This window comes from Lepidochelys kempii, chromosome 5 (genome assembly GCF_965140265.1).
Source record: "Lepidochelys kempii isolate rLepKem1 chromosome 5, rLepKem1.hap2, whole genome shotgun sequence".
Classification (NCBI taxonomy): domain Eukaryota; kingdom Metazoa; phylum Chordata; order Testudines; family Cheloniidae; genus Lepidochelys; species Lepidochelys kempii.
The window spans coordinates 104515093-104540988 of NC_133260.1; the positions used below are offsets into that span (position 1 = coordinate 104515093).

At 42.9% G+C, this 25896-nt stretch overlaps 1 protein-coding gene across 5 annotated transcripts in view; it reads left to right on the forward strand.

Annotated features, from left to right (window-relative positions):
* Positions 1-25896, forward strand: part of UHRF2 (ubiquitin like with PHD and ring finger domains 2) — a 171938-nt gene that overhangs the window by 85064 nt on the left and 60978 nt on the right. For all 5 annotated transcript variants that reach the window (XR_012159104.1, XM_073345307.1, XM_073345304.1 and 2 more), the window contains exons 5-6: positions 9946-10055; positions 23511-23697. Coding sequence is in view for 4 of the 5 variants with exons in the window: in XM_073345307.1 (XP_073201408.1) it covers positions 9946-10055; positions 23511-23697 (297 nt within the window). In the remaining variant the exon portion in view is untranslated. The remainder of the gene's footprint in view (positions 1-9945; positions 10056-23510; positions 23698-25896) is intronic.

The window sequence follows — 25896 nt, forward strand, 5'->3', positions numbered from 1 at the left end:
CTGCACCAGGAGTAGTCTCTGAAGCACTTCTTTTGGAAGCAGTATTGCCCCATTCACTGGGCCTGGTCAGACATTATGACTGACAGATGGAGGTGGGAGATGAGAACTGGAAGTGACTTTCCTTACCCCTTCCCCTTTGCTCTGCCCTGTCCCTCTTTCACAAGACCTTTTACAAACCAAACAAGTGGCTTTGTTGTGCTATTTAGGAGCTATAGAGGAGATTTCTCAGGAACACAGGCTTGGCAAGACCAAGATAGCCCTAGAGGAAGACCTTTCCCTGGTCTCTCAGTTAAGATTCCAGATGAACTACAAAAGCAGTCTGCCACATCATCCTGGCCAGTAGAATTTACTGGGGCCCTATTTGACTTAGTCAGCATGAGCATATCTGCTAGAGGATAGAGTCAGGTTCCTTCAGTCACTCATACATGACATAAGGATGAAACTTTCCACAATGGTTTGCATGTGTCTGGGATTACTAGAAACATGTATGTATGTATATATGTGTGACATTGCTTGCCAGACTTTGCCTGTGGTGATTATGATGCTGGCTAATGACAGTGTATTCCTCCATCTAAATATCATATGAACAGATTTGTGTCTCTCCTGTTCCAAGACCTGTGAGAACTTATGTGGTGGCTGCAACCCTTTAATGTGAGGAAGGGTCTTTTTCAAGCTCCTTCCTCGTAATGACACCTGTTTATTGGTGCTTCAGGAAAAAGTTGGGTTGACCACCTGAATCGCCTCCAAATACAAGGGTTTATGAGTCTCTGGACAACCTGAGGTTACACATTAACATCCTAGAGCAGAAGACCATCAGGTTAGCCTGCATAACATTCCTGCTTGTTTTGTGGAACGCTGTAGTGCAGATTCTGCTGGACAATATGCCAGGAATGCACTATATCAAATAATGGGGGATGCCATCAAGTTATGGAAATATCACTGCTGACACAGGGTGATACCACCGGCTCTTCATTCACCAGGGATCAGGAAAGACCTTGCTGACTTCTAGAGCAGAAAAATGGTAACTAACCATGAGTGGTTGCTGTGGAAATCCATATCAGATACAGTATTCTAACAATGGGGGACCCCATCCATAAATTTGTTTGCCATGGTAGAGAATGCCAAATGCAAGGCTGTCTGCTCCAGGGGAGGCATGAGCCTACAATCTCTGCCAGATGCTTTACTTCTTTGGTGATCTCGAGTCCTCCTATGCCTTTCCACCAGTCCCCCTCACCTGCAGAATAATATCCAAGATTAGACAGGACAAAGCTACTGTTACCATGTGGCTGGATACCTATCATAGGTCTATCACCCACACACCTTCCCTTTTGCTCAGACAACAGTGACTCGGAACCAGGGTCAGATACTGCATCCAGATCTGCAGTCACTGTACCCGATGGCCTGGATGCTATCTGGATGAGCATCGCTGACAGGGAGTGCTCCCAACAGGTGCAAGAGACCACTGAATGCATCCGATGAAATGAGCTGTAGCTCACGAAAGCTTATGCTCAAATAAATTTGTTAGTCTCTAAGGTGCCACAAGTCCTCCTTTTCTTTTTGTGGATATAGACTAACACGGCTGCTACTCTGAAACCTGTCCTTATACCGGGCAGGAAGGCTTCTGGTAGAAATGCCAATTCTTCAGAATGGAAAATGTTTTTCGTATGGGCAGCCCAAAATAATGTGAATCCAGTTAAAGCCCAGATTTAAACATTCTGGCCTGTGTTTTGCTCCTGAAAGAGGGTACTGCAGGACTGGCATTTAGCTCTCTCTAAGTTCACCTGACAGCAGGTGATCACATTCAGATTTCTTACATGCTACAGAATCAAGTTTGATGAAGGGCCTTTTTCATGCCTGCTTCCCACTTAGAGATCTGACTCCCACCTGGCACTTTTATTTGATTCTTCTGTGGTTTATTGAGTCTGCCTGCGAACAATTGCAGTGTTGTTTATACCACCTTACTATAATTCCAGCATGGAATCATAGAATATCAGGGTTGGAAAGGACCTCAGGAGGTCATCTAGTCTAACCCCTTGCTCAAAGCAGGACCAATCCCCAATTTTTGCCCCAGATCCCTAAATGGCCCCTTCAAGGATTGAACTCACAACCCTGGGTTTAGCAGGCCAATGCTCAAACCACTGAGCTATCCCTCCCCCCAGAGAATCAGCAAGCCTATATGCAACTGTACATGTAATTTCACAGGGACAAAGTGGCGATGAGACTGCAATCCAAGTTCATTCCCAAGGGAGTCTTGGAATTCCATCTACATCAGTCTTCATGTTACCAGTAGTCTTCCCCAAGAGAAATACTTCACACTTTAGCCATCTCCAGAGGTATAATTTATATCCTTGACAAGGATCTCTTCCTCTCTCTTTTTGGCCATGTCGAATGTATCAAAAATCCAAGCAACTTCTTCCTCGAGGGAGGATGGGCTCCACCTAAACCAAAATGGAATCAGATTGCTGGCATGTAAAATTAAAAAGGGTGTAGAGGAGTTTTTAAACTAAGGGCTGGGGCAAAGCTGACAGGTGAAAGATCACATGCGTCAGACAGAGACATTCCCTTGGGATGATCTATTAACAGGATTCTCTGTATCCTGGTAAAGAGGAAATGATAGAAATTGATAAAATACAGGAAGAAACTGAAGAGACACAGTCAAATAAGAGTCCCATTCAGTTACCTCACATGAAGGTAGACATTAAAAAATTAAATTTTATGGGTGCATGTATACGAATGCTAGAAGTCTAAATATTAAGATGGGTGAACTTGGGTGCCTGGTATTAAATGAGGACATTGATATAATAGGCATCAAAGAAACTAGTGCTGTTCAACATATTCGTTAATTATCTGGAAAAAGGGATAAACAGTGAGGTGGCAAAGTCTGGAGATTATACAAGATTACTCAGGATAGTTAAATCCAAAGAAGACTGTGAAGAGTTACAAAGGGATCTCACAGAACTGGGTGACTGGGCGACAGAATGGCAGATGAAATGCAGTGTTGATGAATGCAAAGTAATGCATGTTGACAAACATATAATCCCAACTATACAAACAAAATTGAGGGCTGTTACCACTCAAGAGAGAGATCTTGGAGTCATCCTGGATAATTCTCAGAAAACATCAGCTCAGTGTGCAGTCAAAAAAGCTAACAGAATATTAGGAACCATTAGGAAGTATAATGAGTAAGGATAAGATTAGGTCATGGATTCTGTGACTTTCAGAGACCTCTGTGACATTTTCTGCTTAGCTGTCAGCCATCGAAGGCCCGAAGTGCACAGCTGCTGGGGCTGCAGTGGGGACTCCTGGAGCTCCCAGCTGCGGCAGCAGGTGCTGGACATCGCACCCCTTCATTCCCCCAGTGGGGTTGGGGCTCTCATCCCTCCTTTCCCACTTGCACTTAAGTCATCTCCCTTTCAGGCCTCCCCCTCTACCCCTAGTTATTTTTACTAAAAGTCACAGACATGTCTTGGGTTTCCATGAATTTTTGTTTATTGCCCACAGCCTGCCCATGACTTTTACTAAAAATAACTGACAAAATCTATGGTATGCCCACATCGTGAATACTGCATATAGTTCTAGTGCCGCCATCTCAAAAAGATATATTAAAAATATAAAAGGTACAGAGAAGGGCAACAAAAATGATTAATGGTATTGAATATCTTCTGTATAAGGAGAAAGTGAAAATAGTGGGACTATTCAGTTTAGAAAAGAGATAACTAAGGATAGAGGTGTGTAAAATCATGAACGGTGTGGAGAAAGCAAATAAGGAATTTATTTACCCCTTTACATAACATGAGAACCAGGAGTCACCCATGAAATTAATAGGCAGCAGATTTAAAACAAATAGGGAAGTATTTCTTCACACAACACACTGTCAACCTCTGGAACTTGTTGCCCCGGGATGTTGTGGAGATCAAAACTATTTGGATTCAAAAAGAATTAGGTAAATTCATGGAGAATAGGTCCATCAGTGGCTATTAGCCAAGATGGACATGGATGTAACCCCATGGTCTTGGTGGCCCTAGGCCTCTGACTGCTGGATGCTGGGACGGATCGTTTGATGATTGCCCTGTTCTATTAATTCCCTTTGAAGGATCTGACAATGGCTGCTGTCAGAAGATCAGATACTGGGCTAGATGGACCATTGGTCTGACCCAGTATGGCCATTCTTACGTTCTAATAGAAGGTTAATGTTTACTGGACTATTTGGACCTCTTCTCCTTTCTCCCATCACCTAGGAACCCTGCTGTCCTATTAATAACAGTTTTCATACAGATACATTCACTGTTGTAGACCTTATTTGTGGCTTATGCTCATTCCACCACAATAGAGGCAGGTTTCCTTCCCTCCCCCCCAAACCTAACCTCAGTCTGAGAAATCTGGGCTTCGTTTTCGTTCGTGCAAATACTGGAGGTAGGTCAAACGCTTCCATGAAACCTCTGGGGCTTGGGTCAAAGCACTTTCACCTTCGGGCCAGAGGTTCTGCCTCTGGTAGTGCAATTAGAGCACTAACTTAGCGCTATCAACTCATCCATTGTAGTCCTAGCTTTACCTTCTACCTGAAGGATCATCTCTTTCCCTGTGCTATATTACCACAACTATAGTCGGCAGGGGCACCTGAGCTGGATCCCACTCATTATAAAAGAGGTTCTCTGTCAGGGCTGTGAAACTTTCTCTCCTCTTGGTCTGAAATTTAGTGACCTTAATTGGGATGCTGCAAAAGAGTGTGTGTGTGTGTGTGTGTGAGAGAGAGAGAGAGAAAAGAGTTGCGGTGTGTGTGTGTGTGAGAGAGAGAGTACCTGCTGAAATGATTACATAAATGCTACTAGGATTTTATTGTATCACTAATGACTTACTAGGGCACCTAGATCCTTGGGAAAGCTTCTCTTATTTTAAATCTAAATACATAAAAATGTTTAAAAAAATTGGGGGGCAGCAATGAGGGAATCAGCTTCCAGGTCGTTATTTCTTTTCCAAATGAAGCTACCCACTGAGCTGCTTCTCTCTGATTGTTGTACTGCATTATGATGATGAGTAAATGGACTAAATTGCATGTTAAAAGGTGTTCCATGTGCATGGAGACCTTCTAAGGAGCCACAAAATTGGAGCTCTGCTACAATTACAGGTGAGACGACATATATGCGCATTTAACTTATGCAGATCCAACTATACGCGCTCGGCAAAAAAAAAAACAAAAAAAAAACAAGATACCTGTAAATAGTGCGGGTGATTCCACCCACCATTCCACTCAATGAGTGTATGCCCTGGAGTGAGCGTGAGATGGACAACATGAATCTGCTGTTCCCTCAGTCGGACTCAGTTCCCACATGCCTCTCATAGTGTGATCATCTCGCCGCACAGACTGTGATTCTAGTGTTTAAAGATACGTATTTTTCGTACAACATGGTCCCTAAGCGCAAGCCAACTACTTCATCTGGTGCTCCGCTGAAGAAACAGCGATCTGTTCTAACGCTGGAGGAAAAACTGGCTGTGTTGGACTTATTGGGAGATGGTATGTCGGTCTCCAACATGGTGTGTAAATATGGCCACAACGAATCTAGCATCCATGCCATCAAGATTCGAGAGAGAGAAATTCGTCAAGACGTGGCATTAAGTGCTCCAATAACTGCTAAGGTGATGAACCAGGTGCGTGATAAGACTTTAGTGAAGACTGAAAAGGCATTAAACTTATGGCTGGAAGACATGAACCGTAAACATGTGCCTATCAATGGCAACACGTTGCGAGAAAAGGCTCTTAGTCTCTAAGTGCTGTTCAAACCTCCCGCCAAAGAGGGATAGGCTTCTGATGAGAAGGAATTCAAAGCCAGCCAAGGTCAGCTTAACAGTTTTAGGAACTGCTTCAACCTTAAAAACGTGTAGACTACTGGGGAAGCTGCATCTGCCAATGAAGAGGCAGCAAAAGCCTACCCCGAACAATTAAAGAAAATCATAGAAGAAAAGGGCTATCTTCTGGAACAAGTTTTTAATGCTGATGAGACTGGAAAAAAATGCCCAACTGCACTTACATTTTGAAATCAGAAAGACAAGCCCGTGGCTTCAAAGCAGCTAAAGACAGTGTGACTGTGTTGTTTTGTGGCAATGCGGTGGGGCATTTAATAAAGCCGGGCTTGCTCTACAAGGCTGCAAATCCCCATGCCCTAAAAGGCAAGAACAAAAATCTCCTGCCTGCGTTCTGGCAATCAAATAAAAAGTCTTGGGTGACAGCAGCATTATTTCTGGATTGGTTCCACAAGTGTTTCATTCCGGAGGTCAGGCGGTACCTCGAAGAGGAAAGGACTTGACTTTAAAGTATTGCTGATCATAGACAATGCTCCTGGCCACCCTGCGGCACTCTAGTTTGTGCATAACGACGTTGAAGTAGTCTTTCTCCCCCCCCCCCCCCCAATACCACCTCCATCCTGCAACCTCTTGACCAAGGCATGATTCGCTGTTTCAAGGCCACGTACACAAGGCTTACGTTCTCACAGATACGTAGCGTTATGGATGCCGATCCCAGTCTTAATGTGATGGAGTGTTGGAAGTCCTTCAACATTGCCAATTGCATCACTTATATTAAACAGACAATGGATGCAGTCAAGCCTGAAACAGTCAATGCATGTTGGCGAAACCTATGGAAAGAATGTGTGATTTTAGGGGTTTCCCGACCATTTTTAAGGGTTTCCCGACCATTGACAAAGAAGTGAGAGGCATTGTTCAGGTGGCCAGGCAAGTGGGTGGTGATGGCTTTGTCGACATCCTTGAGGAAGAAATTGAAGAATTAATTGAGAGCCATAGAGAAACATTGACTAACGAAGAATTAGAGGAACTGATAAAATAGTCTACAGAAGCCAAAGATGATAACGAAGAACAGGAAGAGCCAGCAAGTTGGAATCAGAAAATTTATGAAGAAGTGTTCCAAGCAACAAAATACTTGAATGATTTAATTTCCGAATACTGTCCCCCCTATGGAACGAAGCCTCAAAAAATCACACGTAGTATTATGGACGACTTGAGACCTTATCAAGAAATGTTTAAGCAGCTCAAGAGACAACAGTGACAGTTGCCGATCACCATGTTTTTCAAGGAAAAACAACCAGCAGCAGATGAGCTTACACAATCAACTTCTTGAGCTGAACCAGAGCCAACCACTTCGTCTACCACTTGCTCTTCGTCACCCAAGCTCTCCGTCACCTCTGTCTCCTGGATCGACATCAAGCCCTGATGGCCCCCTGTATTTACCCCCTGTAATTAAAAATAGGGTACTGTAAAATTATATTTTGCATATGTACTCTTTATTAGATACTGTACATTACTGTATACATATTACTGTACAGGGTTGTATACACAAAACCATGTACAGTATACTGTAATTTATGGGCAATTTAAGGGATTTTAAAGGGTAATTTTGAGTATACGCGATTTTCGCCTTACGCGCTGACTTTAGAACCTAATCCCCGTGTAAGATGCGACTTCCACTGTACCTTTGCTGTGGCACTTTCAGCCTGGTTCATTAGAACCCTACAAAACCCCCTTTTAATCCTAGACTGGAAGCCTCTCCTTGTTTCCTCATAGCAATTACTTTCAGGCAGGAGAGTTTTTGAACTAGGAGTTTTTTCAATTAAAAAACCCATTTTCAATTCTTCCTTGAAAAGATGGTACTTAATCCATTTCCTGATCTTGTAGAAAACCAAAAATGAACAGAATTCAAATTAAATCCATCTGTTTCATTCCTCTTTTTTTCCCCCTACACTTAAGCATCAGTAAGAAAAGCAATGTCACACTTTTGGCATGAAATGGGTTTTAAAATCTGTCTATGCCAGTGATGAAAGTCCGCTACTATTGTTTGTTTTTCATAGGAGGTCTCAAACCATGTTTCAGTGCCTCAGTCTTCAGTCTCTATTTGGGTCAGATTGAATGTATACCAGACATGCAAAATAGCCACTGAGATGCCTCCTGGAAGCATTAAAGTTACTCTGCAAAAGGTTCTTCAGAGTTTTGGACAGAGAACCATAAAACTTTATACTTTGACACTTGCAGTGCGGCTTCTTGAAATTTGCAATTCCTTTCCTAAACACGATCATAATGATTTTTTTCTCCTTCATTGAGCTTTTGGTATTTTGGGCTTCATTCAAGCTAAACCATGCGATCAAATACAATTGAAATTCATAAAATTATATGAGTACATACATTGTCCATTGCTATGAATCCCTCTAGAAAAATGTCATGTTGTATTTGTTTCTTTTGCTCCACAGGAAGTAGAAACAGTAAGAGAGAATTCCTATAGGTAATGTCTAGCCAGTGTATGAGAGAGAAAATTTAGTTTCCTTTCATGGAAAGGACCTTCCCATGTCTGGATAGACTCTCCTTACACACATCACAATGTTCTTGATTAAAAGGTGTTGTTCTTTTAATTCTGATAATCCTGTCTACTGTGTTGTTAAAATTTTCTAACAGGTTGTTTATGTAGTTTCATTTTGGATGCCCTCTTCTGGGGTCAGAATATGGTGCTGCAGCAGTCCAACAGAGGGAGTTTAAATTATGATGGGGATAGGGAGCACAGATTTCCTCCACAGTGATGGAATGAGCAGGTCTAATATAAAGTCATGTCCAGATCAGTGGATGCCCTCAATAATGAGAAATAAAAATTACAATTAGGAAACTAATTTCCCTTCTTGGGTATAACAGCTTGATCCTATAGCCACTTAATAGCTGTAGCCCGCTGAAGTCAATGGGACTTGCTAAGTAGTAAGTACTTGCAGGATTTGGCTCTAAATTGGTAATACTGTGAACAATTCCTAATTTAGTTTTATATTGTAAAATTGAAAGTGGCAAGAGATCCACAAATAGCAGCTGAAAAGACAACTTGGCACAGTGAAGGACTAAAGTTTTCTGTCAGTCACCCGTCGCAGTTAAAATCAGTTGGGAAAGCGGGAGGAAAATTAAGTGGAGTAGGGGGTATGAGATTAAAATCTTTATCTTTACTCATTAATGGCCTCCATCACCCATTTAATATGAATGTTTTGTTCTTTGAAGTACTAGCTGTGTACCATTGGGAGTTTGTGCACTGTGACATCTGTCAAAAAAAGTCCCTCTGTGGTCAAGGGTGTAAGAATACGTACTATAATATGTACTAGAATATTGTATCTGTTCTTGCTGGATTTGGGGCCTTAGTTTTCTGAAACGTTTAGAAATCCAAGAAAGTCAGCGTTAAAGTGAAACTTAAAAGAAACCTGAACATTTAGACACTGAAAATGTTTGAAAGGATTTTTGTACAATGAGAATTTAAACTATTTACCATATTATTTTTTCTTTCTGTTTAAGTTCAGTAGTGCATATTATAACACAGTTATAAGTCACTATTCATTGTCATTGCTAACAGTATAATTCTATTATATCATTGCCAATAAGAATTCTTTTAGGTTTGCTATAATGTATAGTGCCTCTTGAGTGTTTTGCATTTTGTCTGGTCTGCCATTGCTAGCTTTTGATTTTGTCTGGTCTGCTGTTGCTAACTTTGGATAACAAAACAGTATTTTAATGTTTGAGAAACAACTTAAAAAAATACTTACAATGAATGAACTATCAGTTGGTGCCTTTGATATTTGCACTAGCTGATCTGCAATATGATGATACTCTTTAGCTTGTTATTTAATTTACCTTGTGCTGATGTAAATTATTTATTGTTTTGGCTTTGTTAAAAGTTATATCGTTATGTTGAATTTTTATTGTCAGTTTAGACCAAATTATTCAGTGCTGCATGTAATGGTTGTGACGGCTTAAAATGAGCAATAAGTAAATACAGCTACAGTCCAAAATTCTATGGATTTTAAAAATTAAAACTGGCACTGATTATTAGCTATAGCTCTTCCTCAAGGTTTATCAATTACAGCAACAGGAATCAAAGAAACAAAGTTAAATATACTTTTCTTTTTGCCCCCCCTCCAGAGGCCCAGAAGACATAATAAATGATTGCAAAATCCTTTTTATAGAAGAAATGTACAAGATTGAAAAGCCCGGAGCTTATCCACTGACATTTGGTGATGGAGATTTCAAAAGTATGCTTATTTCATTATATGTTTGAGAATGGTATTCAAACATGTGAATATGTAATTTTAAAAATCATAGTTGATAAGAATGATACAACAATGCAGATTCAATAATTTTAATGAAAGTGTGTTTTATATGTTGTCAATAATATAGTAATTATTAGACAGCCCTTTGACTCTGTTGCCACTTTTTTGATGATTCATGCATTATATGGAACTACTTAGAAATGGATATTTGATGTAATATATCTGCATATTAAATCATCAGTTCAAAATGTTACAAGCAGAGAAATAGGGAACAACCACTGATAGCCCTTAGATGATTCCTAGTGGACCGGTATCCAAATCACAAAAACTACCATCACAATTGACATCTTTGTTTATATTCTGAGCAGAGGCCAAGGATTGAATGGGCCTATTGTGTGAGCTACAGTTCAGCCCTGACATTCTCTAAGGGTGAAAGAACATTAGCAGGTAGTCTGAGGAAGCTTACATGGGCACTGCTTGTGTTGTACTTATTCTGTGAATAAACAGAGGACTTCAGTCTCCAGGGCCATCACTTGGCTACCTGTAATCTTCCTGGCACTAAATTCCCCTTACCAGAAAAGACACTGGCTTCTTATCTCAAAGCTTGAAACAAAGTTTCACCCAAAATCAAAATTTCTACCCAAATGAAAAAGGTATTGATAAAATGGTGTTTCTAATGGAAATGCGAATGAGAGGCAGAGGACATCATCATTAGTGGATGCTGCTGAATTATGTTTGTCAGAGTTGTGACAAAAAGCAGCCACATTTTGGGGTCCTTTGCACAGCTGTTCTTTAATGCAAGAGACAATGTGCCCACTGTTTCTTTGTCCCTTTCACAGTACACTACAGTGTTAGATATCACTGTTTTTAAAAAAGCAAATTTCCTTTCCTACTCTTAACTTTTATAAATGAAAGGATTTAAAATAATTTATGTTTTACTTCTTATGCTACGGGTGTTCTCATTTTTCTCAAGATTGGCAAATGAAAATACAGTCACTTTCACTTTTGTTCATAGTTAATTTCTAGTCAGTTTCATTTTAACATTATTTTTATGCAACAGAAAATATTTAAAAAAATATTTTCGTTGTGAACTGACAATTTGAGGAACAATTTTATGGTGCCCCCAAAACTGCACATGTAAAATTAAGTTATATTTGCTTTGCATTTGTTCACCTAATTATTTGTTTTACGAGTATAGTTGCAGGTTTTGTAGAACAGTTTTGAGGCCATGGGAAATGTGACACACATTTAACTCAGTGACATTATATCTACTGCTGTGCAGTGAAATAAATTAACATTAGTGTATCTGCTGAATTAATTCTTAATTTATCACAGTCTTTAGCATATATAATCATCAGATGAGCTTATAATCCTTTTGCGCAATACAAATTGCTAATCGGGATGCCAACTTTATATTCTTCTCCCACAGCCACTTCCGTACTTTTTTTCATGCTGCCCCCCATGCGTTCGTTCCTCTCAACACCATCTCAGAACAAAGTTCGTCAAGCTCTTCTATAAAGCTATAGTGCTAAACATATGAAAATGATTAATAACTTAAAAATGTTAACCACCAAGACTCCAATGCTAGCTTCCCATGTGGCCCATATAACACTCTTGTCATCCTAAATTCAAACAGTCCCTCTTGTTCCTCTGTTCTTTATATTGTAAGTTTTTCTGGACAGGGAATCTCTCTCTTTGTTCTGTGAATCACCATGCACATCTATTGAGCTATATAAATAAGTAATAATAAAGTATACTTCCTCCATACGTAACCCTCTAGCTTCCACCTGCACTTGAACATTTCCAGTTAAACATGTATAGCTAAATGCTGTTTGATGCTTGCACCCATATGTATGCTCAGAAGAGCCATGACTTTAGGTAACCTAATAGGCAGCAGATTCAGGCCCCAAAATCCAGAAAGGGGCTATCCCACATGTGTTCCATGAAATGAATTAAATTTGATGTTCTGGAGACAGTGTCAAGGAATGTATTCCTTATGTGTTACTATATATACATCCAGACCAGCCACAGTCCCTATCCTTTCCAAAAGTGATAATGTAGAGAGCAGAAATATTCTTCTCAAGCTGCACAGTTAATTCTACTTTTGATGGAAAACCAAAGAATGCCAGAATTTTTCCATTTAATAGATTCTTATTAAATTTTCCCTGACACATTTATTAAGTATCAAAATAAAAATTCTGTGCTGAAAAAAGTCTTGTGCATGAAAGTCCTATAATAGAAATCTGAAACTTACCTACCAAAAAAGAGGAATAAAACTGTTAATAATAGGAGGATTCACACTGTCTCAAACATTTCCACAAAATCCTAAAAAACAGATATTGTCAGACGGCCCTTCTAGGCCCAGGATGGCTGATCAGGGAGAGTCCACCCCTTTGAGACTAGATAAAATTATGGACTGGCTAAAAGTTTTGGTCATGATGTCCATTCTCTTGGAATTTGTATCACAAGATATAACTGAGATCAAACATATTACTAGTACACATCAAGCTAATTTGCAAAGCTTGGCATCAAGACTATGGGGAAGCTGCTAATATACTCTCCTTGCTAGAAGACACGGGGAGTACCATGAATATAATCTTAAAGCAACAGGAAATGGCTATTAAAACACTGTAGGAGAAGGTTAATGATCTGGAAGGAAGATCGAGGAGAAACAATCTGAGAATGGTGGGTCTTCCAGAGGAGATGGAAAAAGGGAGGCCTCTGGAATTTTTATCCACCATACTGCTAGGGCTTTTGTGTCTTCCCCCGGATCAGAATGTAGATATTGAGAGAGCCCACACCTCTCTTGCACCAAAACCCCCTCCAAATGCGAAGGCCCAGGCCTTAACTGTAAGATGTTTAAAATGTAGTATTAAGGAACTCATTCTTTAAAAAGCCCATGAACTCAAAAATCTAACGTGGAAAGGAAAAGCTGATGATTTTTCCATATTACACCAAAAATGTGGTGTGAAAGACTACTAAATTCAATAGATCAAGAACCTTAGACAAAAGGTTGGGTTAGACTACTTTCCTTCCTTCCCTAATAGTTTGAAAGTTAAAAAGGAGGGTAAGATGCTTAGCTTTTTAATAGCAGAGAAAGTTGAAAAGTGTCCGATCTCACTACTGCAGAAGACCCCCACAGAAGGTAGAGATGGGATACAGTAAATTTGCTTTAAGGTATTCAGTCACTGTGGTGTTGGAATTTAGCTCTTAAGTTTGGCAACACTGTAAGAAGTTAGCACATCTGCTTTACTTGCATTTACCCTACACCACTGCCCCCTTCATAATTCTCATGTACCGGAATCACATCCATATTTGGGATCCTGACACCAAGCAAATCACTTAACTGGACCTGGAGACTTTTTGCACTCTTGAAATGGCAAAGTTCAACAGAGAAGTGTGACTTTGTTTTCTGTCGGAGGCACTATCAGTCCTGATACCTTCTCTAGCACCTTCAGCTTAGCCCTCTTTTTCATCTTCTTCCCCATCCCCTCCATCAATTATTTTACTTTGTTTCATCCCCATTTAGTTTCCCAGATTTTGAGTTTATAGTAAACCTGGAAATACTCAATCCATTTGCCCTAAATATACACTTATAAGACATACCACATCTAAACAATGTAATGAAGATTTCAGTTTAATGATGTATCCTTTCAGTCCCCCAGCTGTGTGGAGTTCGCCCCAGCACTACAGTGCAAGGACACCAAAATGAGATTTGCCCTCTTAGTGGAGAAGCACATGGCGATCGCTGTGTGGAAGCTGGTGACTCCAGACTGCTACCCATTGGTCGCAAATCAGTTTGGAGTCAGGAAGTACGCTGTTGAGGCAGAGTCAATGCAAGTGTGAGAGAACATCTTGCTGTGAAGGACAGTAACTCTTGGCAATGTGTGTGAAATAGTGGATGGCTTTGCAGCAATGGGATTCCCTAATTGTGGAGGGGCAATAGATGGCATGCATATTCCCATTTTGGCCCCAGACTGTCTTGGGGTGGAGTACATCAGTAGAAAGGGATACTTCCCTATGGTGTGCAGGCGCTTGAGTATCACCATAGGCATTTCACTGACATCAACGCGGGGTGGTTCAGGAAGGTACATGACACACGCATCTTAAGGAATACTGGCTTGTACAGAAAGCTGCAAGCAGGGACTTTATTTCCAGATCAGAAGATTCCAGTAGGGGATGTTGAAATGCCCATAGTGATTCTGGGAGACCCAGCGTACTCCTTTCTCCCATGACACAGGAAGCCTTACCCGGCAAACCTGGACAGCAGCAAGGAGTGCTTCAATAACAGGCTGAGCAGGTGCAGAATGACTGTGGAATGTGCCTTTCGCAGATTAAAAGCATGCTGGCACTGCCTTTATGGCAGATTAGGCCTGACTGAGGAAAACATTCCCATGGTCATAGCAGCCTGCTGCACACTCCATAATACTTATGAGTCTAAGGCTATGTCTACACTACGAAATTAGGTCGAATTTATAGAATTCGGTTTTGTAGAAAGCGTTTTTATACAGTCGATTGTGCGTGTCCCTACACAAATGGTCTTACTACATTTATCCAGCATTTAGTCGGTGGCGTGTGTCCACAGTACTGAGGGAACCGTCGACTTCCGGAGTGTTGCACTGTGGGTATCCCACAGTTCCCGCCGTCTCCGCCGCCCATTTGAATTCTGGGTAGAAATCCCAATGCCTGATGGGGCAAAAACATTGTTGCGGGAGGTTCTGGGTACAAATTATCAGGCCCCCCTTCCCTCCCTCCCTCCCTCCGTGAAAGCAATGGCAGACAACCGTTTCGTGCCTTTTTTCCTGGGTTACCCGAGCAGACGCCATACCACGGCAAGCGTGGAGCCCGCTCAGCTCACCGTCACCATATGTCTCCGGGGTGTTGGCAGACGCGGTACTGCATTGCTACACAGCAGCCGCTCATTGCCTTTTGGCAGCAGACAGTGCAGTATGACTGGTAGCCATCGTCGACGTACTCCAGGGTGCTCTTTTAACCGACCTCGGAGACGTCAGGAGCACTTGGGCAAACATGGGAGTGACTCAGCCAGGTCATTACCCTTTTAAGTTTCATCTCATGGCAATTCAGTCCTGCCGGCAGTCCTACTGCATCGTCTTTTAATGAGCAGCCAGGAGACGACGATGGCCAGCAGTCATACTGCACGGTCTGCTGCCAGCAAGATATATAAAAATAGATGAAGTGGATCAAAACAAGAAATAGACCAGATTTGTGTTGTTTTTATTTTCTCCTCCCTCCCTCCATGAAATCAACAGCCTGCTAAACCTAGGGTTTTGAGTTCTATCCTTGAGGGGGCCATTCTGTTTTTCCTTTGATGCAAAGCCACCCCCTTTGTTGATTTTAATTCCCTGAAAGCCATGTTGTCAGTCGCCCCTCCCTGCATCAGAGCAATGGCAGACAATTGTTTCGCGCCTTTTTTCAGCACAGACGCCATAGCACTGGGAACATGGAGCCCGCTCAGATCACTGTGGCAAGTATGAGCACTGTAAACGCTGCCCGCATTATCCAGCAGGATATGCAGGACTAAAACCTGCAAGAAAAGCGAAACCAGCTGAGGAAGTAGCTACTGCAGCGTGGTGATGAGAGTGATGAGGACATGGACATAGACTTCTCACAAAGTACGGACCCCTGCAATGTGCACATCCTGGTGTCAATTGGGCAGGTTCATGGCATGGAACACCGATTCTGGGCCTGGGAAACAAGCACAGAGTGGTGGGACTGCGTAGTGTTGCAGGTCTGGGATGATTCCCAGTGGCTGCGAAACTTTCTCATGCGTAAGGGCACTTTCATGGAACTTTGTGACTTGCTTTCCCCTGCCCTGAAGCACAAGAATACCAAGATGAGAGCAGCCCTCACAGTTGAGAAGCAAGGGGCGATAGCCCTGTGGAAGCTTGCACCACCAGACAGCTACCGGTCAGTCGGGAATCAGTTTGGAGTGGGCAAATCTACTGTGGGGGGTTGCTGTGATGCAAGTAGCCAACGCAATCATTGAGCTGCTGCTATCAAAGGTAGTGACTCTGGGAAATGTGTAGGTCATAGTGGATGGCTTTGCTGCAAAGGGATTCCCTAACTGGTGGGGCCATAGACGGAACCCATATCCCTATCTTGGCACCGGAGAACCAAGGCAGCAAGTACATAAACCGCAAGGGGTACTTTTCAATGGTCCTGAAAGCACTGGTAGATCACAAGGGACATTTCACCAACATCAACTTGGGGTGGCCAGGAAAGGTACATGACGCTCGCATCTTCAGGAACTCTGGTCTGTTTCAAAAGCTGCAGGAAGGGACTTTATTCCCAGACCAGAAAATAACCGTTGGGGATGTTGAAATGCCTATAGTTATCCTTGGGGACCCAGCCTACCCCTTAATGCCGTAGTTCATGAAGCCATACACAGGCACCCTGGACAGTAGTCAGGAGCTGTTCAACTATAGGCTGAGCAAGTGCAGAACGGTGGTAGAATGTGCATTTGGGCATTTAAAAGCGTGCTGGTACAGTTTACTGACTCGGTTAGACCTCAGCGAAACCAATATTCCCATTGTTATTATTGCTTGCTGTGTGCTCTACAATATCTGTGAGAGTAAGGGGGAAGACGTTTATGGCAGTGTGGGAGGTTGAGGCAAATCGCCTGGCTGCTGATTATGCGCAGCCAGACACCAGGGCGGTTAGAAGAGTACAGGAGGGTGCAGTGCACATCAGAGAAGCTTTGAAAACCAGTTTCATGACTGGCCAGGCTACGGTGTGAAAGTTCTGATTGTTTCTCCTTGGTGGAAACCAAACCCCCCCACCCCTACACCCCTCCCAGTTTCACTCTACTTTCCAATAAGCTAAGCACCCTCCCCTCCCCCCTTCGATCACCGCTTGCAGAGGCAATAGAGTAATTGTTGCTTCACATTCATGCATTCTTTATTTATTCATCACACAAATAGAGGGATAACTGCCAAGGTAGCCCGGGAGGGGTGGTGGAGGAGGGAAGCACCGGGTGGGGTGGTGAAGGAGGGAGGGACAAGGCCACACAGCACTTTAAAACTTATTGAATGCCAGCCTTCTGTTGCTTGGGCAATCCTCTGGGGTGGAGTGGCCGGAGGGCCCCCCCCACCACGTTCTTGGGTGTCTGGGTGAGGAGCCTATGGAACTTTAGGAGGAGGGCAGTTGGTTACACAGGGGCTGTAGCGGCAGTCTTTTCTCCTGCTGCCTTTCCTGTAGCTCAACCATATGCTGGAGCATATGAGTTAGATCCCACAGGAGCCTGAGCACTGACTCCTGCCTTCTTTCAGCAAGCTGACGCCACCTACCATCTTCAGCCTGCCACCTCTCCTCGCGGCCATATTGTGTTTTCTTGCACTCTGAGATTGTCTGCCTTTATGTATTTTGCTGTGCTCTGTCAGTGTGGGAGGACAGCATGAGGTCAGAGAACTTTTCATCACAAGTGCGTTTTTTTCGCCTTCTAGTCTTTGCTAGACTCTGGGAAGGAGAAACATATCCAGCTGGTGGAGGGGAAAAAAAAGGGAGAGTGGTAGTTAAAAAGACACATTTTATAGAACAATGGGTATACTGTTTCACGGTAAACCTTGCTGTTAACATTACATAGAACAATGGGTATACTCTTTCACGGTAAACCTTGCTATTAACATTACATAGCATATGTGCTTTCATTACAAGCTCGCATTTTGCCTCTTATTGAGGGTATGCCAGTTTGCTGTGAGAGATCACTCATGCAGGGCCGGGCAGCGGAATTTGGCTTGCAGGCAGCCATGGTAAGCCACAGTCTTTTGGCTTCTTTAAGCTTCATAACATGTGGGAATGGCGTCAAACAGCAGTGCCATCATTTCCCATACGAAGTAGCTGTTGGGTTGCCCATTAAAAATGGGTTGGCAATTTAAAAGGAGGGGCTGTGGTTTCCGGGTTCACGTACAGCAGAAACCCAACTAACGCCCCCCCGCAGGCACACACATACACCCAATTCTCTGGGATGATGGCTTCACCCCTCCCTTCACTGTGTGGCTAACAGTGGGGAAGATTTCTGTGTAGTCTCAGGCAAACAGCCCAGCAGGAATGGGCACCTCTGAATGTCCGCTTACTAAAACCACCCTATTTCAACCAGGTGAGCATGAATGATATCACTCTCCTGAGGGTAATACAGAGAGATAAAGAACGGATGTTGTTTGAATGCCAGCAAACACCAGGACCGTACGCTGCAATGCTTTGTTCCGCAATGATTCCCGATTACGTGCTACTGGCCTGGTATGGTAAAGTGTCCTACCATAAAGGACGGAATAAGGTTGCCCTCCCCAGAAACCTTTTGCAAGGGCTTTGGGAGTACATCCAGGAGAGCTTTATGGCGATGTCTCTGGAGGATTTCCGCTCCATCCCCAGACACGTTAACAGACTTTTCCAGTCGCTGTACTGGCCACGAATGCCAGGGCAAATTAATCATTAAACACACTTGCTTTTAAACGATGTATAATATTTACAAAGCTACACTCACCAGAGGTCCCTTCTCCGCCTTCAGGGTCTGGGAGCCCGCCTTGGGTGGGTTCAGGGGGAACTGGCTCCAGGTCCAGGGTGAGAAACAGATCCTGGCTGTTGGGGAAACCAGTTTCTCAGCTTCCTTGCTGTGAGCTACCTACAACCTCTTTCTCATCATCGTCTTCATCACCCCAAAACCCACTTCCGTGTTGCCTGCCACTCCTTGGATGGAGTCAAAGCACAGGGTTGGAGTAGTGGTGGCTGCACCCCCTAGAATGGCATGCAGCTCATCATAAAAGCAGCATGTCTGGGGCTCTGAACCGGAGCGGCCGTTTGCCTCTCTGGTTTTTTGGTAGGCTTGGCTGAGCTCCTTAATTTTCACGCGGCACTGCTGCTGGTCCCTGTTATAGCCTTTGTTCTTCATGCCATTGGAGACTTTTTCAAATATTTTGGCATTTTGTCTTTTTGAACGGAGTTCTGCCAGCACGGATTCGTCTCCCCATACAGCGGTCAGAACCCGTACCTCCTGTTCGGTCTATGCTGGAGCTCTTTTTCGATTCTGGGACTGCATGGTCTCCTGTGATGATGAGCTCGCCTGGCCAAACAGGAAATGAGATTCAAATGGAAATGAGTAGCTGTACTAACCATGAATGCATCCCAAGTCCTCAGGGCTACTTAATCATTAAAAAACACTTGCTTTTATAACGTGTATTATATTTTAAAAGGTACATTCACCAGAGGTCTCTTCTCTGGCTTCGTTGGGTTGGGAGGGTATTTCAGTCAGGGTGAGCAAAAGATCCTGGCTGTTGGGGAGAACGGTGTGCTCTCCTCAAGCTCGTCCTCCTCATCATCATCTTCCCCATCCGCAAAATTCTCAGGCATGGCGGAGAGTACCCCATCGTTGGAGTCCACGGACAGGAGTGGGGTAGTGGTGCCCCCCCCCTCCCCAAATTGCGTGCAGCTCAGCGTAGAAGCGGCATGTCTGGGGCTCTGTCCCAGTGCGTCCGTTTGATTCTTTGGTTTTCTGGTACGCTTGTCTGAGCTCCTTAAGTTTCACGCGGCACTGTGTTGCATCCCTGCTGTAGCCTCTGTCCCTCATGGCCTCGGAGATTTTTTGAAATGTTTTTGCATTTCATCTTTTGGAACGTAGTTCTGATAGCATGGATTCCTCTCCCCATACAGCGATCAGATCCAGTACCTCCCCTTCGGTTCATGCTGGAGCTCTTTTTTGATTCTGGGACTGCATGATCACCTGTGCTGATGAGCTCTGCATGGTGACCTGTGCTGATGAGCTCGCCTGGCCAAACAGGAAATGAGATTCAAAAGTTCCCGGGGCTTTTCCTGTACACGTGGCCAATGTATCCAAGCTCAGAGTGCTGTCTCCTGTGATGATGAGCTCTGCATGGTGACCAGTGCAGGTGAGCTTGCCTCGCTGGCGAAAGAGGAAATGAAATTCAAAAGTTTGCGTGACTTTTCCTGTATACCTGGCCAGTGTATCTGAGTTGAGAGCGCTGTCTAGAGTGGTCCCAACTGAACACCTTGGGTTAGCTCCCGGAGGCCAATACCATCGAATTGCGTCCACAGTACCCCAAATTCGACCCAGCATGGCCGATTTCAGCGCTAATCCCCTCGTCGGTGTTGGAGTAAAGAAATCGATTTTAAGAGCCCTTTAAGTCGAAAAAAGGGTTTTGTCGTGTGGACAGGTGCAGGGTTAAATCGAGATAATGCTGCTAAATTCGACTTAAACTCGTAGTGTAGACCAGGCCTAGGGGTGAAAAGTTTCCCCTGGGGTGGAATACTGAGGCAGATTGCCTGGCTGCTGATTTTGAGCAGCCAGATACCATGGCTATTAGATGGGCACAATGGGGGGCTATTAGAATCAGGGAGGCTTTGGGACACCATTTTGATAATGAGTACCAATTATGGTGCATTTCTATACAGCAGTCTGCCATGCTTCATTAACTTCAATTATCTTGTTTTGCCTAAAAATTGTGGTGATTCCTAAGCAGGATTTGTACTAAGCAAATGATTAAATTGCATTTATGTATTGCTACCAGTGGCAATTGCTGTGTGTAAGACATAAATAAAGAGCAGCTCTCTTAAAGAGAGTTTGTTTTTATTAAACACCAATCAACACACACAAAAGGCACGGTGGGAAGGAAGAAAACAGTGAAGAGCAGCGTAGGCTCTCAGAGCTGTGCATAAGTCCAGATATAATTTTGGAAGCTGTCCAAAGGCGTAGTGTGAACGGGGCACCGAGACATTCCGGTTAATTGTAAGGAATATGTGGGAGGATTTTGGGGAGGGCATGGAAAACAATTCTGTATTAGCTGCGGGGACTGGGCGGGGGGGAAAGCACTTATCTATTCTGACTGTTAGGTGATCAGGGACTTTAACATTTCTGTTTGCTCCTCCATCATTTTTATCATTCACTCTTGGCCTTTAGAATGTGCTTCTTACTCTGCCTTTCATTTTCTCTCCCCTCCCTGGGTTCACTTTTTTCGGCCTCTGGGGATTGGAGCACCTCTCAGAACATGTTCTCCTTGCTACAACTTGGTCGCTTCCATCTATCTGGAGAAGGCACTCCGCTGGTGTGTAGGGGGTTCCCCTGAAGGCTACATCTGCAGAAGCACAAGAAACAATACACAGAAGCATGATTGTTAGTTCACGCACAGCATTAAATCATTACAGTAAAATACACTTCTTGTAACTACCAATTACTTTCTCACTGACCCTTGGCAAGCACACAACTCTGCAAACAGCCTAAACATGGTGAGTTCTGCCCGGGTGGGGTGCAGGTGATGTTTTCAGGGGGTCAGTGAAGGCAAATAGGGACAATATTGTAAATTCTGCCACCATTTTCCACAGGCCAGGCAATGGTTATCGAAGCTGATATCTGACTCCTGAGGGTAAGCAAGGATGCAGGGGTGCATCTACTGCACATTTGCAGGTTCAGACCCAATCCGTATGCTGCTCACCTGCGTGCCATTTTGGTCCCTGCACAAGTGATTGCCGAGTGGTGCTGGAAAGTTTCCTACAATGGGGGAAGGAACAAAGCAGCTCTGCCAAGGAACCTTTGGCAGAGGATCGGCGAGTACCTCCAGGAAAGATTCCTAGAGATTTCTGGAGGATTCCTGTGAAATCTTGGTGTGCATTAACACACTGTTCCGTCACACTGCTTAGCTTCACTGTGGAATGGGGAGCACACTCAAACACAGCTAGTCTTGAGCATTTCTATCCCTTTCACCCGCTTCTACAATATACAGAGCAAAGGACAGCTGTACCTCATACTGAGCAGCATCAACTGAAAAAGATCACTTATGAGAGCTCTCATCATTTGCATCATGTGCGCCAAAGACAGACCACTGGGATTGGCTAGATCCCTCCGGAATGTATTTCTCTTAACCCTCCCAAAGAGATCTCCAATACTTTAGTTTTAAATGCCTTGCTAGCTTCATTAAACTTCCACCACTTGGTTTTCTGTACTGCTTTGGATGTTTTCTTCTCATGAATGATATGTACCCCTAGTCAAGAACCAGCATTCTGTGCTGAGTTACAATGCTTTCTCTGGGAATGACCTTACAGATTTTGATGTTCTTCAGCTCAGTTCAGTTTATTAGGAAACAGTTCATCTGTGCCCCTATGCTACCGCTTTTAAAGGTAATCATTTTTCTTCCTTAGTGAAAACAAGTATTCACTGTCAAATCATATATCTGAGCATACTGTTACCTTTTCTTGTTCCTGTGTCCATATCCACAACTGCCATTGTACCATTTGAAGCTTTACCTTCTCTCTCATGTGACCATTAAGGTTGGCACTAGTGATGACTCTTTCATTCTTTATCGCTTTCTGTATAATAGTGTCTGTTTTCCCACTTGTGATGCATATGAACATATAACTTTTAGGGGCACATTTTCAAAAGCTAGCTTAACCAAAGTCACCCTGTGTCTTATCCTCTCCACATCCACTACACATTCCCACATTACTTTGTCTAAAACTGTACCAACTCTTTCTCATATTAGATATGCCACAGTATAGTAGCTTATAGCCTTTGCCTTTGCTCCCTTCCATTTGGTTTCTTGAATTCAGGCAATCTGTACTTTCCTTTTCATTAATGTTTGAAGCAGCCCCTCACATTTCCCAGTTAATATCTGTGTTCCAAGATGCCAGTCTTATTTTGTGGATTCCCATCTTTGATCATATCTGTCCAGAATGGTTTATGTAAAAATGATCCTGCATTTAATCAAATAAAAATGAAACTTTAAGTTCCTCTTTATTTGATCTTGTAAAAAAAATTTCCCCCCTAGAGTTCTATTAAAGTTGACTGTGGCTAAAGTTTGCAGTTTTGTTCATGTTTTTCTGCAGAAACTTTTTTGGTCTAATCCTGCAAAGACTTACACATGAATATCTTTTCTCATGTGAGCAGTTCCATCAGATTGGATAAGGTTACTCACAGGAGTGGTTACTCACTGAAGCCTTCATGGAATTAGTCCATTGTCCTGTAATAAGCTCCATGTGGGCAGACTCTCTTTGAAATCAGTGGAGCTTGTCATGGGTGTAGGAATTGAGGCCTTTTTTGATGGAGTAAAAGTAAAATATCTTTTTGCTTTTTCATCACCATCCTGATGGCAAGGGGATTGAGAAGATTTTGTGCCTGGGCTGGTAAATGGTAATGACTGTTTTGCAAGTCTGTCATACAAGACCACAAATTGACATGGAATTAGTATTATATATGTAACATTATTATATATGTAGTTTTGTAAATAAATGGTTCTCAATAGTTATCATTATGCCTGACTTTTTTTTTTTTTTTTTTAAAGCAGACAGTAGGAAAGTTCCTGCACTCACAGCATTACAGTACATTTTCCCCTTCACCTTTTCCCTCCCCATAATGGCATATTTATGAATCTGAAATCACTTCTCTGAGGCTTAATGTTTTCTAATTTATCTTCACAGGAAAGAGTGGCCCTGAGTGCAAGCACTGTAGGGCAGACCCAGATACGGAATGTCGCTTTTGCTCCTGCTATTTGTGTGGTGGAAAACAGGATGCTCACATGCAACTTCTGTGCGATGAATGTAATATGGCCTACCATATATACTGCCTGAATCCACCTTTAAGCAAGATACCAGAAGATGAGGACTGGTAAATATAAAAGGATGATACTTTATGCAAAATTCATGTGGGCCTTTAGTCGTGTCTAAAGAGAGTGACCCCAAGAAATTAGACTTTTTTGCAGAAATGTATGCTCTTTTGCTTCTTCGTAGATGTGTATCTCAAACTACTAACATATCTGGGATTTTGTCATCCTTTATTGACAAGTTTCCCTAAGAACAAAAATTGGCGCTCAAAAGAGATTAGCTCTGAAGTTCAGCTCTTAGCAAAGCATTCTCTCCAGGCTGTCCTAGAAATCTCGGCTACACCATCTCATTCAGTGTTCACTGCAGTAACTTACCAGATGTTCTTAAGGGATACCTAAATAGGTCCAAGCCACTATGGGGATCTGCCTTTTTGAAGGTTCAGATCCTTTTAGTTCAAAAACTAATGAATATGTTTGCTCCCTTAAAGGACTCCAGAGCAGTATTTTAGTCTCTTGGACTATATGTGTAATAGCAGAGAGAGCCCTTTGGGTTCTAAAAGCAACCTCAATAAAGACTGAAATGAAGACATATCAGTATTCCAGTGACTCTCCTTCTCTGCCACGCCCAGAAGAAGAGATCTTTTTTTCCTCTCTGTCAGCTCCATTTCTTCCTCAAACAAGCAGCAGGCTTGATGAGCATGTTGGGAGCCCCAGCATAACACTAAGAGCCCTACTTAGTGTTTCTTCAGTTTGGCAACCATCTATCCCTATTCTCCCAGCCTTGAACTGAGTATTAGTTCATACTTTTAGGCCCAGGAGGTAATTTCCACAGGATATGGAATTCAGTTCACGTCCTTCCCACACCCCACTCACCTTCCCTGTCCTCCTTCGTGGACTTCTGTCATGAGAGACTCTTAAGAGAGAAAGTTCTTCAAGAGTATGAAGACAATGGTTTGGTGCCACTATTAGAGGGCAGTCCATTTCCACTCCAAGATTAAGTGGATAAGAGTACATACATATAAGATATCAGATGGCAGGCCTAAAACCCTGTAGAGAGGATAGCGCTCTTTCTATTAGAGCCTAGGTACCCTGGTCAGCCGTATTTAGGAACATTGCCGTACTGGAGAATTGGAAAGACACCACCTGGAACTCCATTCATATCTTTGTAAAACATCAATCCTTGGACTTGGACAGTCCAGATATGATGCCAATTTTGGCCAAGTATTGCAATCCCTATTCAATTAGGACTCCTCAGACCCTCTACCACTCTTATGGAGACTGCTTCTTAGTCACCAGAAGTGGGATCCACACGGACAACACATAAAGAAGAAAAACAAGTTACTCACCTTGTCAATAACTAGTTTTTCAATATAGTTTGGGTGTTTGGATCCTGCCTTCCTCTGCTCTACTCTGAAGTCCTATGTATGTTTGGAACTCTGGACTAGAGGGGAACCGAGTGGCAATCGGGACCATTAGGCGATATATTCCCTCCGGTGGGACATCTAGGGCATATTTACCGCTCCCCAGACACTCCTGGCCAAAAGATTCTGAACTTACACCCGTACCAGAAGTGGGATCCACATGTACAAAACATTTAGAATAACCACAGTGACGAGGTATATAACTTTTCTTCCATTTTAAAATTTAACTTTGTTTTGTTTGCAGTATAGGCGTATGCGTTCTGAGTTTTATTCATAAAGGTAGATGAACTGTTCTGGCCAGGGAAGCCAGTGCCATGGAATGGCACAGCTATGGCCTTGCTGCTTGTCCACTTCTTGTAGGTTATGTAGCAGTGCCAATCCTATGAGGTCCTTGCACTCACTTTTGTGTAAAGGATTGCAGTTCTGCAATGTAATGCCACTGCACAGAAATGTGAAAGAAGCGTTCTTCCTTTTCTCTTCCTGCCTTGCATACTAATTTAGGTTCATGGCAGAGTTTGACCCTTAGTTGAATACCAGATATTTGTTTGTTTTAAAAGTAGAAAATTGTCCATTTTAAATTTTAATAATTTAAACTTGGCAGCCCCCAGTTCCACCCCACAGTTTGGGAAATACTGATAAGGCATTTTCATACAGATCAGAACCAATCTATTTATATGATAAACAGTATTTAATATTCCATACAAAGCTCAGTTAAGGAAACATTAAGATTGCTTGGTTAAGCAATCTTAAAGCAGGAAATGCCATAGTTAAAGCTGCATGCGCACTTCCAAATTTGCCTTATTGTGAATACGCATTATTCCACAGTCCTTTTTATTACATTCT